At 39.2% G+C, this 17,500-nt stretch overlaps 1 protein-coding gene across 4 annotated transcripts in view; it reads right to left on the bottom strand.

Moving 5' to 3' along the window:
• LOC115217960 (zinc finger RNA-binding protein) overlaps positions 1-9,776 on the bottom strand; it is a 45,901-nt gene extending 36,125 nt beyond the window's left edge. For 2 of the 4 annotated variants that reach the window (XM_036507787.1, XM_029787680.2), the window contains exon 1: positions 9,496-9,775. In XM_036507787.1, coding sequence (XP_036363680.1) covers positions 9,496-9,585 — 90 coding nt within the window. In that variant the 5' untranslated portion in view covers positions 9,586-9,775. Of the gene's footprint in view, positions 1-9,495 lie in introns of all 4 variants that reach the window. The other 2 variants (XM_036507786.1, XM_029787679.2) reach the window with 2 other exon arrangements.
• Between the last annotated feature and the right edge of the window lie 7,724 nt (positions 9,777-17,500).

The following is a 17,500-nucleotide window of genomic DNA, read 5'->3' as shown; positions in this document are numbered from 1 at the left end:
AGAGATCAGCACCTCTTCACGCAACTGTCCCCATTCACATGCATTACATGGCCATACCAGCGCAGTTTTCTCTCCTGCAAGACTACACCCGATGCCAGGTATACCCAGGTTTTCTCTCAAGTCACTTACACTCTGTCGTATACACACACGGACATTACCCACCCAGTGAAGCATACTGGCTTCTTTCAAGTCTTCACATATCCTCAGTAGTCACAGCCCATGTCTTGCCACCATGTAGCATAGCTGTCTGTACACATGCATCATACAATCTGCCTTTCACTCTGAGGGAGAAGCCCTTCATTACCAACAGAGGGAGCAGCTCTCTGAACTTTATCCAGCCTATTCTTATTCTAGCAGCTATACTTTTGGATCAACCACCCTCACTACTAACTCAGCCACCTAAGTAACAGGAACTGTCGACAACATCTAGGGATAACCTCCTGACATTTGAGGGAGTCTATTTTTTGTACATTTCAGGTGTTTAATGTACCTGTATATCTGCCACATGTAAAGACTACTTTCTCCATTAGCTGTCCAGTGATACAGTTGCACCTCTTATGTGTCCATAGCTTGTACTGGGTACACCTGATGGAGTTTCCCCCGACACCTTTTCTACATATCGGGCAAGGCCATCATCTCACTGAACGTACCCACGATTTGCCTGTTTTTTTACTTATCATATATATATATACACATACAACACCAATTAAGTTAGGGGTTGTGGATCCAACCCTCTAAGGGATAATACTTATCCAATATACTGTTGGTATACTACCCAAATTAATACACAAGTGTTTTTAATTGCAATGCAATATATATATATATTATATATATATATATATATATATATATATATATATAACTGGGGTCTGTGAAGCCGGAAGGCTTCATCAGGCCCAGTCAGATCTGGCAGTGTTTCTACGGCTGGATGCCCTTCCTAACTCATAGAGTGGTTGGCGTTAGGCAGGGCATCCAGCCGTAGAAACACTGCCAGATCTGACTGGGCCTGATGAAGCCTTCCGGCTTCACAGACCCCAGTTGAACCGTCCAACCCATGCTAGCATGGAAAACGGACACGAAATGATGATGATGATGATATATATATATACATACAAAGTGCATTCCAGACATTTTGAGAGAGGGAGTTATGTCCTAGATTATTGTAATTTTAATATTTTATTACTGTACCTCTAATTAGCTGACCTGCCAATTTCTCTCTTTATTCTAGAATGATGGAGACGACTGTAGCAGCACTTTGAAAATTCTACTAAACCCTGCTCGTCACAGCTGACAAGTTTGCAGAATGCAGTCGGGATGTCAAGACAATTTATAAGCTCACTATCTGTTAAGCTGGCTAAAAATGCTCCAAAAGCTTATGAAATGGTCCCGACTGCTTGTGGATGAGCTGAGCATTTGTTTTTCACTGGCACAAAAGGTTCAAAGATGACAGAGAAGAGGTGAGAGATATGGGAAAAAGAAGGGTACCAGAACGTTAGAGCTGGCTGAGAAAATTTGCAATTTTCTGGATGAGGCTGTCGTGTGTCTAAAAAGACAATAAACATCAGTTTGGTGTCGGTGTGGTAACCGTGTGCAGAAATATTTACGAAGATCTGAACATGGGCAAAATTTGTGCAGAGTTCGTTTCCGGGGAGCTTGGTGACGAACAGAAGATGTGTTGGTGACAGCAAAGAGATGGTTACACTCATTACCTCCAATAGAAGAGTACTTGGATCTCTAGTGACCTTTGTGCTGAATGGAAGCATCCTGGCTCCCCCCAGACCCGAGAAGGTTAAGCAAGTCCATCAGGGACCTTGTGATAATCCCCTTTTTCAGCAGCAAGGGCAGCATCTACATCCACCGGGTTCCCTCTGGCCAGATGGTCAATAAAGAGTACTTTGTAGAGGTTTTGAAGGAGTTTGGGAACAGATTCCGTAGCAAAAGACCAGAGCTCAGCCACTTGGCTCAGTGGCACCTACACCAGGACAATGCACAAGTTCACAATTCCATCCTGGTAACCAAAAACTCAATAGAGTTGGGCATCAAAACTGTCCCTCACTCACCCTTCAGTCCAGACCTTGCTCCCTGTGACTTTTGGTTGTTCCCTAGGGTGAAGGACAATCTCAGGAGCAGATGTTCTGATGACATTGAAAAGGTGAGGGAGGATGTGACAAGGTTCCTGGACACCTTCATGAAGCTGGTCCTCTGTGGATCACATCCCTACTTCTCAACATAGTCACCGTTTCTCTCAATAGTAATATCCCACCTTCAAATGAGAGCATGTATCCCTACCTTGTAAAATACTGTTGACTGTTCTTTGAGCCACTTCTTCATAATTTCCACACTCAATAGATTTAACGCCTTCAGACTATCATCTCTTTGGTGCCATGAAAGAGGGTTTGAGAGGCAAACATTATTCCAGTGAGGAGGAAGTGAAAAACTGTAGTGAAGAAGTGGCTCAAAGAACAGTCAACAGAATTTTACGGGACAGGGATACATGCTCTCATTTGAAGGTGGAACATTGCTATTGAGAGAAATGGTGACTATGTTGATTAGTAGGGATGTGTTCCATGGAGGACCAGCTTCATTTTGATGTATGATACATTTTGATGTATGTGTTGGTAATTATACCTGTCCTAAACAAAATGGCATTACTTTTTGACTCACCCTCGTATATATATACATATGTACACACACAATGATGGTTGTGAGGAAAATTCTTCCAGATTTAAATTCATTTACTCTTACTCTTTTACTTGGTTCCGTCATTTGACTGCGGCCATGCTGGAGCACCGCCTTTAGTCAAAGAAATCGACCATTTTTTTGTAAGCCTAGCACTTATTCTATCGGTCACTAAGTTACAGGGACGTAAACACACCAGCATTGGTTGTCAAGCGATGTTGGGGGGGACAAACACAGACACACACATATATTTGTCCTCATCTTGTTAACCACTACGCCATATGCCCATGGGCATATGGCGTAGTGGTTAAGAGTGCGGGCTACTAACCCTAAGATTCCGAGTTCGATTCCAGGCAGTGACCCGAATAATAATAGTAATAGTAACATAATAAAAATACTTTAGGAATGAGAATCCAGGTACGAAATTTCCCCCAAAACACCTGATGAAGGCTGGAGGGTAAATCAACCGAAACGTTGTGTTAAAAGCAAACAAGATGAGGACAAATATCCGTCAAATGTAAATAATTCCTCATCTCTTAAATATAGGACTGCATAATGAATATATTTATTTAAGTACTTGACATCTGGAGGATTAAAGGTGTTTTGCAGCCTTCATCATGCAATAATAATTTCATCATCATCATCATCCAGTGTTTCAAATCCGGGTTTTGTCTCTGTTAACAGGGGTGGGTGGATCTACCTCAATGCCATAGCAATTAAGGTAGGCAGGAGCAGCCCACCCCAACCTTTGATACCCATTCTCCTTTGCTATCATGTGGCTTTTCTTGGAGCTAGATTTTCTAAGGGGAGCATGCCCGCTTACCCAACAACTTCAGTTTCTAGACATGAGTGGTCCTGAGACCAAGGTCTCTACCATGAGTTTTAAGATATCTGGTGGAAAACTAGCTCAGGAAGGCAGGGATACTACTCCCCAAGATCCCTTTCGGAGCCCCACCAGTGTATAATAAAATTATTTTACATACCTGCACCAATATACATGCTATGCATTTACAAATCAATGCAGATATAGAAGGCTAGCTCTTCAGATCACCGGAACATCATGGTTATATTGGGCTGTAACCCTAGAAATACCAAGTGGTTAAATAAATATATTCACCTCCTGACTGAAAATATAATTCTTTTATCTTTCACTAGTGTCAGCCAGAGGTTGGGGCCATGTGGAGCACTGCCTTTCAGTGTGCCTGGGTTTTTTTTTCTGTACTGTATTTGATGAAATAGTGAATTGGTCAAAGCTATTCTTCTTTGTGCCTCCTGTCGCAATGTGGGTCCGGCTGCTATTTCAGATAAAAATTTCTCCAGATGCTCTTTGTGAAGGTCCACCACATCTACACCTCACAAATCTCTGAGGTTGTTCAGCAGAATGTTGAACAGTTGTGGACCCTCGCAACCCAAGTTGTTAAAGTACTGGGTCCTTATTTTAGATCAGGGGTTCTCAACCATTTTTCATCTATGAACCTCCCTTTGATTACAATTTTATTCTGGTGGACCCCCATCACCATTTGATGTTTAAAAACTGGTTTTCTAGAAACTTCTTTCAAAATTCCTTTTTTTTTTCACACATTAACTTGTGAAGTTTGAACTACGTAAAATGTCAGAGAAAGAAACCCAGCTGTTTCTTGCAATACATCCCAATTATGTACATCTAAGGCAACATTTTTTCATGGGGCTCTTAAAATACTATTGAGGATCACCAATTTACTATTTAGTTGTGTAGAGCCTCAGGGCCCAAATGGACCCTGGTTGAGAATCACTGTTCTAGATGGGGAACATAGGATCTTTGGCACTCTGCTGTGCCATCCAGTTCAGTGGTTGGTATAGCAGCGAGCCGGCAGAACCGTTAGCACGCCGGGCGAAATGCATAGCCATATTTCGTCTGCTGTTACATACTGAGTTCAAATTCCGCTGAGGTCGACTTTGACTTTCATCCTTTCGGGGTCGATAAATTAAGTACCAGTTACGCACTGGTGTTGATGTAATCGACTTAATCCGTTTGTCCCCTCTGTGTTTAGCCCCTTGTGGGTGGTAAAGAAATAGAAATAGGTATAGCTTTCAATTCCAAAGTTAGGAGCTAGTCCTTCCACATGTATATCACTGTACATCTTTCAAGCCTTCTCTCTAGGGAGTAGAGTTTCAGTCCCTTTAGCCTCTTCCAGGAGCTCATCTGTTTCACCAAATCAATCTTCTTGTGCAGTGGCACTGGAGTGCCTCAAGTGCCACCACCAGTTTCATGCTCTGTGGTGATCCCTGTTGGGAGCAGTAACCCAGACAACTGAGAATGAAAGTTCTCCATAGGAATAGCAAAGCATCCTTTTTCTTGGTTCTGAATGATCTCAGAATCCATCCAGCTACTCACCTGCACACTGCTGCCATCTTGCTAAAATGCACATGGAATGTTGCACTATTACTCATAGCACTTCCCCCATGATCCTGTGTATTCCAATTGTAGACTATTTGTGGGTCAACAGCTGAGCACTTGAAACTTCTCAGCATTGAGCTGCATGTTATTTCCATCAGCCCATTTGAATACTGCATTCATGTTGCCAGCCTCGCCTGGCCCCCATGCCAGTGGCACGTAAAAAGCACCCACTACACTCACGGAGTGGTTGGCGTTAGGAAGGGCATCCAGCCGTAGAAACACTGCCAGATCAGACTGGGCCTGATGCAGCCTCCTGGCTTCACAGACCCCAGTCAAACCGTCCAACCCATGCTAGCATGGAAAGCGGACGTTAAATGATGATGATGATGATGATGATTCATGTCATTTGGCAGTTTTAGTATGTCGTCAAAGTCCTTGACTCCTCTGATACTTTTGTATCATCAGTATAGATGGTAGGAATGGTTGACTGTATAACTGGGGGCATATCTGAGAGGGCCACCACAAACAGCAGTACTCCCATTACAATTTCTTGAGGGATTCCACTGCAAATTGATGTCACCCCAAACAGAGCACCATTATTTGCACCTGTCTGACTTCTGCCTTTTCAAAAGTCATGCAGCAACTCCTAGTTTTCCAGTGTTACCAAGGTCACAGAGTTTGCGACGCATCATCCCATGATCAATTTTACCAAAAGCCTTGGCAAAATCAAGATACATCACATCCATATTTGTGTGGTTGAGCTGTTATTTCAGTACTCAGTCATAATGCTGTAGAAGCTATGAGGGGCAGTTCCTCCCCAGACGGATACCATGCTGAGTGTTTATGATTGCCCTTTTCCCAGGTAGATTCAGTCAAGTACATCAACATCAAAATAAATATTAAATGGAAATCATAGTTGTGATACCTGTGCCAGTGGCACATAAAAAGCACCAACCGATCATGGCCACTGCCAGCTTCCCCCGGTACCTGTGCCGGTGGCATGTAAAAAGCACCCACTACACTCACGGAGTGGTTGGCGTTAGGAAGGGCATCCCGCTGTAGAAACACTGCCAGATCAGACTGGAGCCTGGTGCAGCCTTCTGGCTTCCCAGACCCTGGTCGAACCGTCCAACCTGTGCTAGCATGGAAAACGGACGTTAAACGATGATGATGATCTGCGGTGTTGAAGACTCACCAGGCTTGCTTATTTGCCTATTTCCCAGTGGAGAGGTGAAGACACTTTGCAACTGTTTATTCAGCACTCCACTTATCCTCTTGGAGTCTGCAGTTAGCAAGCCGTCTTCTTCATACAGTGCCAGATTCTTTCACAAACTTGTAGGAGCCCTTAAGATTCGTTTCCATATTGCCCACTGCCCTGGTTTCTCTTTCTATCCTTTCCTTTTCCTGGAGAGCCTGACTGAGTTCATTTTCAATCTTCAAAAAGCCTCTTTGAGGGGGGATTTCTCGCTGTTATTAATTCAAGCCATTGGAGCTCTTATTCCCCGTCTCAGGGGAATGTTGTTTTCGGATGCAGTGACTCTCTTCTCTGGGACAAATTTAATGCACAGGGCTCGCATTTTAGACATGAATTAAGTTTTATATCAATGGTTTGCACAGAGAGACTTTTATGCCATTTCGCAGAAGTATGTTTTTCAGTTGACTTCCAGTCAGCCTCGTAAATGTTCAGATTGGGTTTGGGTACCGTCTGTGTGGAATACAACAATAATTTGTTGAAAAAAGCCTGTTGTATAAATACATACATAGATATACATGTGTATATATCTACTAGCACTATGACCCGGCAACGCAGGGTCATAGTGCTAGTGCATGCATATACAGCTGCGTGCGCACATACACGCGAGTCCTGTCCAAATCTCCGACCAATCACATATAGCTAGCTAGCATTCAATTGGCATATCAAGTTTCGGGCATTTTGATTGGGTTTTGGATAGAAAATTCACAAAAAAGTCACTTCTATTGATTTTTTAATGGCTTTGCTGGGTGACTGGGGAAATGTAAAGATGTGCATGACCACCCTTGGACAGTTTAGAATGACCGTAGAAAGTGCGAGCCCTCTAACTGAAAAATTGTGGATTTGTATAAAGAACATGCACACACTTCCCTAGTACTGGTGCCTCGGTAAATGCACCCAGTACCCTCGTATGAATGGAGCCGAGAGGAATTTTTAATCTAAACGAGACACACACACACATTTTGCCATTTATATATATAGAGATACATAGATATACATGTGTATATATCTATGTGTGTCTGTGTGTAGGGGTTTGTTCCCTGTCACTGCTTGACCACTGGTGTTGGTTTGTTTACGTTCCCATAACTTAGCAGTTCGGTAAAAGAAACCAATTGAATAAGTACCAGGCTAAAAAAAGAAAAACACCCAAACAAAAAAGAAACAATGAAAAACAATAATTACTGGGGTCGATTCCAAGAGGTGTGCCCTAACATGCCCACAGTCTAATAACTGAAACAAGATAAATTAAAACACACACACAGGTATTAGCTAGCTTGTGTGTGTGTGTGTGGGGGGGCATTAGGGGAGGCATTCTTGGGTCTGCTATAGGCAATGTGTTTTTTGTGGGGTTCAAGGGGCGGCACGCACTCTAGCTATCTTGGTGCACACAGAAAGGTTTCTTTCAGTTTCCATCTCCCAAATCCACTCATAACGCTTTGGTTGGCCCAGAGCTATTAAAGACATTTATCCAAGGTGCTATGGAGTAGGACCGAACCCGAAACCACATGGTAGGGAAACAGACTTCTTACCACATGGCTGACCAAAGCATAGTGAATGAATCTGATGGACAGAAACTGTAGCAGAGTCCATCGTGTGTGTGTATTATTTTATTCGTCTCCCAGCACTTAACCAGTGTACTTTTGTTTACATCCCCCACCAATAAACACAGCAGATCAACGAAAAGAGATCCTTATAAAAAATGGGATTGATCTAGGAAAAAAGAAAAAAAAAACCCCTCCTCTCAAAGATTTGTCCCAGCATGGCTGCTCTCAGATGACAGAACTAAGTGAAAATGTTGTCGGTGTGACGAAGGATGACAGATCTCTCGTACTTATTGAACCACGAGTCCAACGTAATTAGAGATGCCACCGGACCTATTTGACACTCTCCAACACTCGAACCCTCCCTTTCTCATCCTAATCACCCGAGTTCTTTATTTCTCATCTCGAAACTTATGCATAAGGGACACTTCCTCAGTTCTACATATATCACATACCATCTACCATTACGCTTTCTATACTACTTCCAGCATGGTAACATCCATCAATCACTCTCTCTCTCTCTCCAAATTATCTACTTTTTACTATCCGTCACTCTTTCTCTTGCTTCTACCGCCATCTCACCCTAATTACAAATATTTCCATCGTACCTTTTGTTCCACTCTCCTACCTATGCTTAGTTGAAGCAGACATAGATTGGTAAGAATTTCAAAAATTTATGGCGTACAGGCCAACACCATATGTGTTGGTAACAGTATAATTCCATCCAAGAGTCTGTAAAGTGGCCGATGAGAGAGAATATAACCGTAGACTTGGAAGGGAACGTCAAGGACATTGTAATCTTCCCTGGCACGAGTGCCTCGGCAAATGCACCCAGTACCCTTGTATGAATGGAGCCGAGAGGAATTTTTAATCTATACGAGGCAATCGGGAGTCTTTTACGGTGTTACTTATGATAAAATGTGCTTAAGAACACTGCAGGGTGTTGAGTGGTGAGAGGTGTATACACCCAGGGGTGGAAAACCAAATGAAAAAGTGAAACTTACGGACGAGTCAGGGTCGTTTGTCTGGAAGAGGAGAGACGATCCGTCCAAATCTTACCAGCATGGAAATCGGACGACGGGAAACGATACATTTTATACATACATAGATACAAACACATACATGTGTGTGTATATATAAGTACACATATATATATATATATATATATATGCGTATTAATATATAAATATAACGAATATAGATCAATAAACCAAGAGCACGTTGATACATAAATACATATAAGAATAATAACTCAATAAACATGCTAAATATATATATCTTTAAACATCACATATATATATACATATATATCTACACACATATATATATATCTACACACACATATATATATATCTACACACACACACATATATATCTACACACACACACACATATATATCTACACACACACACACATATATATATATCTACACACATATATATATACATACATATATACACATATACACACAAATTTGTTACAATCAATATTGATTTCCTCGGAGCTAATAATCTACAGTATACACACGCGTGGCTATATACACACACACATACATACATATATATATATATATATATATATATATATTATATACACGCGCGCGATTAAAGAGAGATGTATATAAAGGAAAGGCGAAAGTCTTTACCAGAGCTGCAGTCATTTCGTTGGTTTTTTGCGGAGAAGATTTTTCTTGTGATTTTTTTTTATTTTGTCCTTTGCCTCGTTTCATTGTCATTTTGTATAAATTGTGATTTTAGTGTCAAAGAAGAAGGAATATGGAAACAAAGAACAAGACGAACGTGCGAGAAGAGCGGCAGAGAGTGATTATGTATAATATGAGACAATGAGAGAGAGAGAGAGAGAGAAGGAGACAGAAAGAGAGAAGCAGAGAGAGAGAGGACAACGTGCGGGATTCCTCCTTGGCGAACAAGAGAGGAAGAGAGAGAGAGATAGATAGATTGATAGACAGAGAGAGAGAGGGTGAGTGAGTGAAGGAGTAAGTAAGTAAGGGAGAGAGTGAGTAAGGGAGTGAGGGAGTAAGTAAGCGAGTGAGTGAGGGAGTGAATGAGAGATTGAAGGAGTGACTGAGTGAGTAAGTAAGTAAGGGAGTGAAGGAGTGAGTAAGTGAGTAAGTAAGGGAGTGAGTGAGTGAGTAAGTAAGGGAGTGAGGGAGTGAGTGAGTGAGAGGATGGAGCGCGCCCAATTTCTGTTCACATGTGTTTGAGGAGGAGAAAAAATTGCGGTTGGTCCATTTGCTGCTGTTCTATCCTCTGATCCTACAATCGCACGCTTACGTTAAAATAAATAAATACACACACAAATATATACATGTGTGTTTATATTTATCACAAAATTAATTAGTTAATTCTTTACTTGTCTGATCGTTATTAACAACAAACCAACATATACTCTGTCTAGCGTAATTGTTACATGGACAGGGTGCTTTATTTCACAATTACATCCTTCCGTTCTAGAAATTCTTGGTAATTCTGTATCAAAACCGAGAAGATTTTAATAAAATGATCTTCAGAATATTGCTATTGTAATTTTTTGATTATTATATTAATTTAAAGTTTGTGCATAAATTGAGAAATGCCGCAGAAACGGATAACGGAACCTGGACTATTTTTCATCATCACCAACAATCGAAACACCGTTTTTTTTAGTTAATCTTTTGGTTATCTCCCTTTTAAGGAAAAACTAAAAAATGTGGAAAATGCAATTAAAAATTTTGATTATATTATATATATATATATATATATATATGTGTGTGTGTGTGTATATATATGTTTCCACGATCAAACAAAAATAATCTACTTATTATCTTACGCTTTAAAGACAAAATAGTGCAAGATTAAAAATTAGGGACATAAGTCGTTAAACACACAAAATTCCATTCATAATTTCAAATATTTTGTTTTCTTTTCGGAATGAATTATCACTTAGTTAATACTTTTACATGCTTCCTTTGTTCTGATAACAAATATTTTATTTTCTACAGTATATTCTTTATAAATTAACTAGATTTTGTTGTTGATTAACGAAAAAAAAGTTTTTAGTAATATTTAATAACTTATTTTTAAGCATTATTCGTTCCGCTAATTCAGAATAGCCAAGTTTATTTTTGTACGTCTTTATTTTCTATCATTTTCATTGTCACAATTATGTGCCTAAAGCGAAAAATCGCCGCCATGCTGCGTGTATTTCGAATCAAAAACTTGAGAACTAAAATATATACTAGACATCTATATACATAAAAGTTTGGTGATGCAAACAGGAAAAGTTAGTTAGGGTGGGCGGGGCGGAATGTGTAATATTTTTAAACTTTTGAATTTGAGTAAAAAATAAATACATTTTTTTTTATAAAATGTATTTACAAAAATTATATCAGTTAAATAACTTCAAAATGCATCGAAAACACTGTAATATATTCAGAACAGTATTTCAGAAAATTATTACCGTTCGCTTTGAATATATAACAGACAAATTTGGTCAAACTCAAGGGTTTGAACCCGAGCAAAAAAACAAAAAAAAAAAAAATGGCGATCCTTCGGTATAGGTACCGTAAGTACCGGAAGTGGCTTTGTTTACATTTCTGAAGATAACAGAAACCCTTTTCTCCCACCCCTAACACAAACCCTTACCCCCCCCCCATATATATATTAAAAAACAACACTTTCTTGAAATGTATCCGGTACCTATACCGAATTTACGCCAAAAAAAATTAGTGTAATAGGTGCAAAACAACTTGCTCTAAACGAATATGAGCAAAAAAAAATGCGCGCTGGTGAACGGAGACGGGGGAGAGGACTCGGAAAATTCACATCGTGATTGTTCCAAGTCGTCTCACCACAGTCCCCCCCCCCAAATTTTTTAATAGTGTAATAGATGTACAACAACATGTAGTAAATGAATATGAAAACTAAAAAGGCGCTGGCGACCGTGGGGTGTATATGCATACATTACATTATGGCTGCCCCCTCGTTATCGAGTATGGCCATTGCACGAAGCTCAGCCGTTATTTGTGCTGTGATCGAATGTGACTTTTTAGCCCAGCTAAAGATCTACAATGTCTTGTACAAAATTGGCAACTAAAACCTTTACCCGTAATAGCCGGCTGTTGTTGTAACTGGGCTTCATGTACCTTTGCATGTCGTTTAAGTCCTCCTGCCGAATTACACTCTCTTCCACATGCCCGACAGATATGACACTCATACATACATGCATATAAGTATGGATGTATATACATATATATTATATATATATATATATATATATATATATATATATATATATATATATATATATATATATATATACATACATATACACACACACACTGGCACCTGTGCCCGTGCTAGTAGGGTGCCAAGAGCACCATCTGAGCATGATCGTTCCCAGAGCAGCCAACTGCCTTCCGTGCCGGTGGCACGTAAAAAGCACCCACTACACTCTCGGAGTGGTTGGCGTTAGGAAGGGCATCCAGCTGTAGAAACTCTGCCAGATCAAGATTGGAGCCTGGTGCAGCCATCATGGAAGGCGGACGTTAAATGATGATGATGATGATGATATATATATATATATATATATATATATATGGTTATCCGTAATAATGAAGGGTGAAATTAATTAATTTGGAAAAATTATCAATTACACCAAGTAGTCTTCGGCATGTAAAAGCCTCATTCGAGGAAAATTTAAGTAATACTAAGCAATAAGGGTTTAGCAACGAGTTGCCTTACCACATACCGAATTTAGAAATAGCAGTCAAAGGGTTATAGCTATTTCTTCTACTAAAAAGGGAGATCTCAGTAAAAACAGCTGTTTTTACTGAGATCTCCCTTTTTAGTAGAAGAAATAGCTATAACCCTTTGACTGCTATTTCTAAATTCGGTATGTGGTAAGGCAACTCGTTGCTAAACCCTTATTGCTTAGTATATATATATATATATATATATATATATATATACACGAAGTTAGTTCAGTATATATGTGAAGTTAGATCAGTAAGCCCTATGTGACATAGGAAAATTTATATAGGGAGTACTATTGATTAAAAAAATATTGGGTTGTCTGGAAAGTTCGTGCCGATTTTTAAAGGAAAGGAAAAGGTCAATAAATACTTGCCATTACATTTTTAATCAACTAAATATGAACCATTTTGTTGCACAATGCGTATCCATCTTTCCTTTAACTTGAAAATACCCTCTTCCCAGAATTGAGGTGGTTTCATGGCAAAGAATTCATCAAGGTATCTTTTTACGTCATCCAAGGAATTGAAATTTTTACTATTAAGACTATTCTGCAGAGACCTGAATAAGTGGAAATCCGAAGTGAATATGGAGGGTGGGATAACACATCCCAGCCGAGCTGCAGCAAATTTTGTCTGGTTCCCAAAGAAACGTGCGGTCTTGCATTATCATGTTGGAAAACAACACCCTGTTGGCCAATTCTGGACGTTTCTCTTGAATTGCTGCTTTTAACTCGTCCAATTGTGTGCAGTATTTCTTAGAATTAATTGTCTGGTTACTTGGGAGAAGCTCATAGTACAGAATTCCTTTCCAATCCCACCAGACACAAAGCAAGACATTTTTAGGATGAAGACACGCTTTTGGGGTGGCTAAGGGCGGTTCATGTCGCTTACTCCAGGATCGCTTTCTCTGAACATTTTAGTAGATAATTCATTTCTCATCACCTGTCACAATTTGCATTTAAAAAAGGCGTGGTTTCATTCCATTTATAAAGCAAATCACAGATGGAAATGTGATTCAAAAGGTTCTTCTCACTCAACTCATGTGGTACCCAAACATCATAGTGATTTGTGTACCCAAGCTTTACCAGGTGCTCATGAACGACGGATTTTGTTAGGTTGAGGCTTTCTGCCAATTCTCGGTTTGTGCAATGTGGGTTATTCTCAATGACTTGATTTGGTCATCATCTGTAGTGGATGGTCTGCCTGATCGCTCTTTATCAATAAGGCTACAATCTCCAGCTCGGAACTTGCAAACCACTTCCGTACAGTTCTTTCGGATAAAGAAACATCACCGTAAACTGCGCATATTTCTTTGGTTGCTTGTGAGGCATTTTCCCTTTACGGAGAAAGAAAAGCATCAAATGCCGAAAATGAACTTTCTTATCTTCCATTTTAAAGGGTTACAGAATTAACACAGTTTATAGGAACATAAACCATCTTCCACGAAAAGATAGCTTAAACTGTGCCCTAAATGGAGGTGTAGTCAAATCCTATTTTATGGACTCAAACTTGTTCTAAAATAAGTCGAAAGGTAAGCTCTTATAAATCAGCACGAACTTTCCGGACAACCCAATAGATATAGGGGACACAAGAATTCATTTATTCACCCCAATATAAAAAAATTCCACGACATTAGCATCATACATTAAACGCCTCAAAGAGTCTAAAATTGAGTATAATTAAAGGTGGTCGATAATTACTGAATCAACACCATGTAACACACATACTAAATCTTGTAGGCTTCGCATAAAGGAATCGAACCCAAGTACCCATTCTCTCGGACTCTTTTGTGAAGCTGATAATTTATGGGGACGTAAACACACCAACATTAGTTGAGAAGCAATGTATGTATGTCAGGCCTCCAACCAGGCCTTTTATGAGACCCTTAAAGCCAGGAACTTTTCAGCACCCCCTTGTAATTACGTTGTAACAATTACTTTTACAAGGCTTAGAAAAACTGAAGGAATGTTGCAATAAGTGTGGGAATCTGAGAGGGGAATATCTTTATATATAAAAGTAAGGTTGTGTGCTGTCTGTCTCCTACGATTTAGATTCCTAACTACTCCCACATTTTGCGTTGCAGTTTAACCAAAACCGGGTATCTTATATTCGTGATTCATATCGAGCACTTCTGGGTATTAGCGCGCGTCTACGATGAGTCTACGATTTTAAAAAATAAGTACCATCATTTTTTTCCATTTTAATGCATTTTTTACGCTATCATATAAGTGAAGTAACTCTCTAAAAATGTCTACGATGAGTCAACGATTTAAAAAAAATTTACCATAATTTTTTTCCATTTTTAATGCATTTTTTTGCTATTTTTTGGCTATAACTCTCTAAAAATGCTTATATAGTTATTTCCCTTACAAATCCGAGCGACGCCGGGCGATACTGCTAGTATTAAATAAAATCATAATTAACTAATCCTTCTGTATTTTCTTTTACTCTAAGCCCAAAACTTTTCAGGATTCCCTCATATAAAAAAAACGTAAATGACCCCAGAATAGTTGTCAATAATAACCCTCTTTTAGCTCTACAAAAATGATGAAACAAATTCTTCAGAACAACAGACCCATAACATTCCTTACAACAATGTTTTTTTCTTTTTTAAATCTGTCCTAATGGAATGCACGTATACTTTCATCATTAACAATAAAATTTACGCTGATGTACAAAATGGATTTAAACAATGATGATGATGATGACAAAATGCTTCTTGCTGGTTGTCACAACAGGGAAGAACATCTTCCTGTGGCCTGGATAGACTCTAAGAAGGCTTAGAAAGTTTGTGAGGAACCCATTGATCCAATTTGCCGACTTTTTTTTATGGCATGCAGGTGTCAATGAATGGTCCAATGACCAAATCCAAGCTTCTCTGCTAGTTCCTCAACAGTTATGATGGGATTTTGTTCCACCAGGGTTTGCAGGACGTCATCATTGAGCTCTACAGATCTTCCAGGATGAGTCTCGTCTTCTAGGCTGTAGTTTCCATCTCAGAATTTCTAGAACCACCATTGACACTGGCTTACACTTATCGTTCGATCTCCATAGACTGCATTAATATTCCTCGCACTTTCTGTTGCCATGATGCCTTCATAGAACTCATAAAGCAAAATATGGCGAATATGGTCCTTTGCCACTTCCATTGTAGCTTTGAAAAAAAAAAATAACTGTTAAAATCTAACTGCACTCTTCAAAACTTGCACTAAGAATAAGCACAAGGTAAAATTACTTCCTGCATTTATAGCAAGTTGATGCAGGTAGTTTATCCCATCCCCCTCCAACTTTTAGTTCATGCAATTGAAAAAAAAACATTATCTATGGGACGACCCAATATGTTCACACACACATTTATTATATTTTATGATGTTCCTTTTATATTTAACATATAAGGTGCAGGAATGGCTGTGTGGTAAGTAGCTGGCTAACCAACCACATGGTTCCGGGTTCAGTCCCACTGCGTGGCATCTTGGGCAAGTGTGTTCTGCTATAGCCCCGGGTCGACCAATGCCTTGTGAGTGGATTTGGTAGACGGAAACTGAAAGAAGCCTGTCGTATATATGTATATATATATATATATATATATATGTGTGTGTGTGTGTGTGTGTGTGTGTGTGTGTGTGTGTATGTGTTTGTGTGTCTGTGTTTGTCCCCCTAGCATTGCTTGACAACCGATGCTGGTGCGTGTACGTCCCCGTCACCTAGCGGTTCGGCAATAGATACCGATAGAATAAGTACTAGGCTTACAAAGAATAAGTCCCGGGGTCGATTTGCTCGACTAAAGGCGGTGCTCCAGCATGGCCGCAGTCAAATGACTGAAACAAGTAAAAAAAATATATATCTTTATATATAAAAGTAAGGTTGTGTGTCTGTCTCCTACGATTTAGATTCCTAACTACTCCCACATTTTGCGGTGCAGTTTAACCAAAACCGGGTATCTTATAGTCGTGATTCATATCGAGCCCTTCTGGGTATTAGCGCGCGTCTACGATGAGTCTACGATGAGTCTACGATTAAAAAAAAAAATTACCATCATTTTTTCCCATTTTATTCCATTTTTTTTCGTTATTATATAAGGGAAGTAACTCTCTAAAAATGTCTACGATGAGTCAACGATTTAAAAAAAGTTTACCATCATTTGTTCCATTTTAACGCATTTTTTCGCTATTATATAAGGGAAGTAACTCTAAAAATGTCTACGATGAGTCAACGATTTAAAAAAAAATTTACCATAATTTTTTTCCATTTTTAATAAATTTTTTTGCTATTTTTTGGCTATAACTCTCTAAAAATGCTGTATAGTTATTTCCCTTACAAACCCGAGCAACGCCGGGCGATACTGCACGTAAGCGAAAGCAGGATATTGCAGTCGCTCGTCTAAGTCTGTCTGTCTGTCTGTTCTCAAAATTACTGAAAAACGACAGAATGGATTTTCGTCAAATTTTGCAGAAATGCTCATTGGGTGAGTGGCTCGAATTCATTGTTTTGGCTTGAATTTTTTCAAAATTGGCGGACAAGTGAATCAAAATGTTTTTTCCCCCGACCTTTGTCACATAAACATAAATGATAAGCAGGGGAAATAACTCTTGATGTAATTTTGTTGAAAAATGAATTCGTCTGAGAATATATTAAATGAAATTATATTTTACTAGCAGTATCGCCCGGCGTTGCTCGGGTTTCTAAGGGAAATAACTATATAAGCATTTTTAGAGAGTTATAACAAATAAATAGCAAAAAAATGTATTAAAAATGGAAAAAAAATGATGGTAAATTTTTTTTAAATCGTTGACATTTTTAGAGAGTTACTTCCCTTATATAATAGCGAAAAATGCATTAAAATGGTAAATTTTTTTAAAAATCGTAGACTCATCGTAGACTCATCGTAGACGCGCGC

Source organism: Octopus sinensis, linkage group LG12 (genome assembly GCF_006345805.1).
Source record: "Octopus sinensis linkage group LG12, ASM634580v1, whole genome shotgun sequence".
Classification (NCBI taxonomy): Eukaryota; Metazoa; Mollusca; class Cephalopoda; order Octopoda; family Octopodidae; genus Octopus; species Octopus sinensis.
Note: the sequence above shows the minus strand (reverse complement) of the source record. Positions and strands in the feature narration are given on the sequence as shown.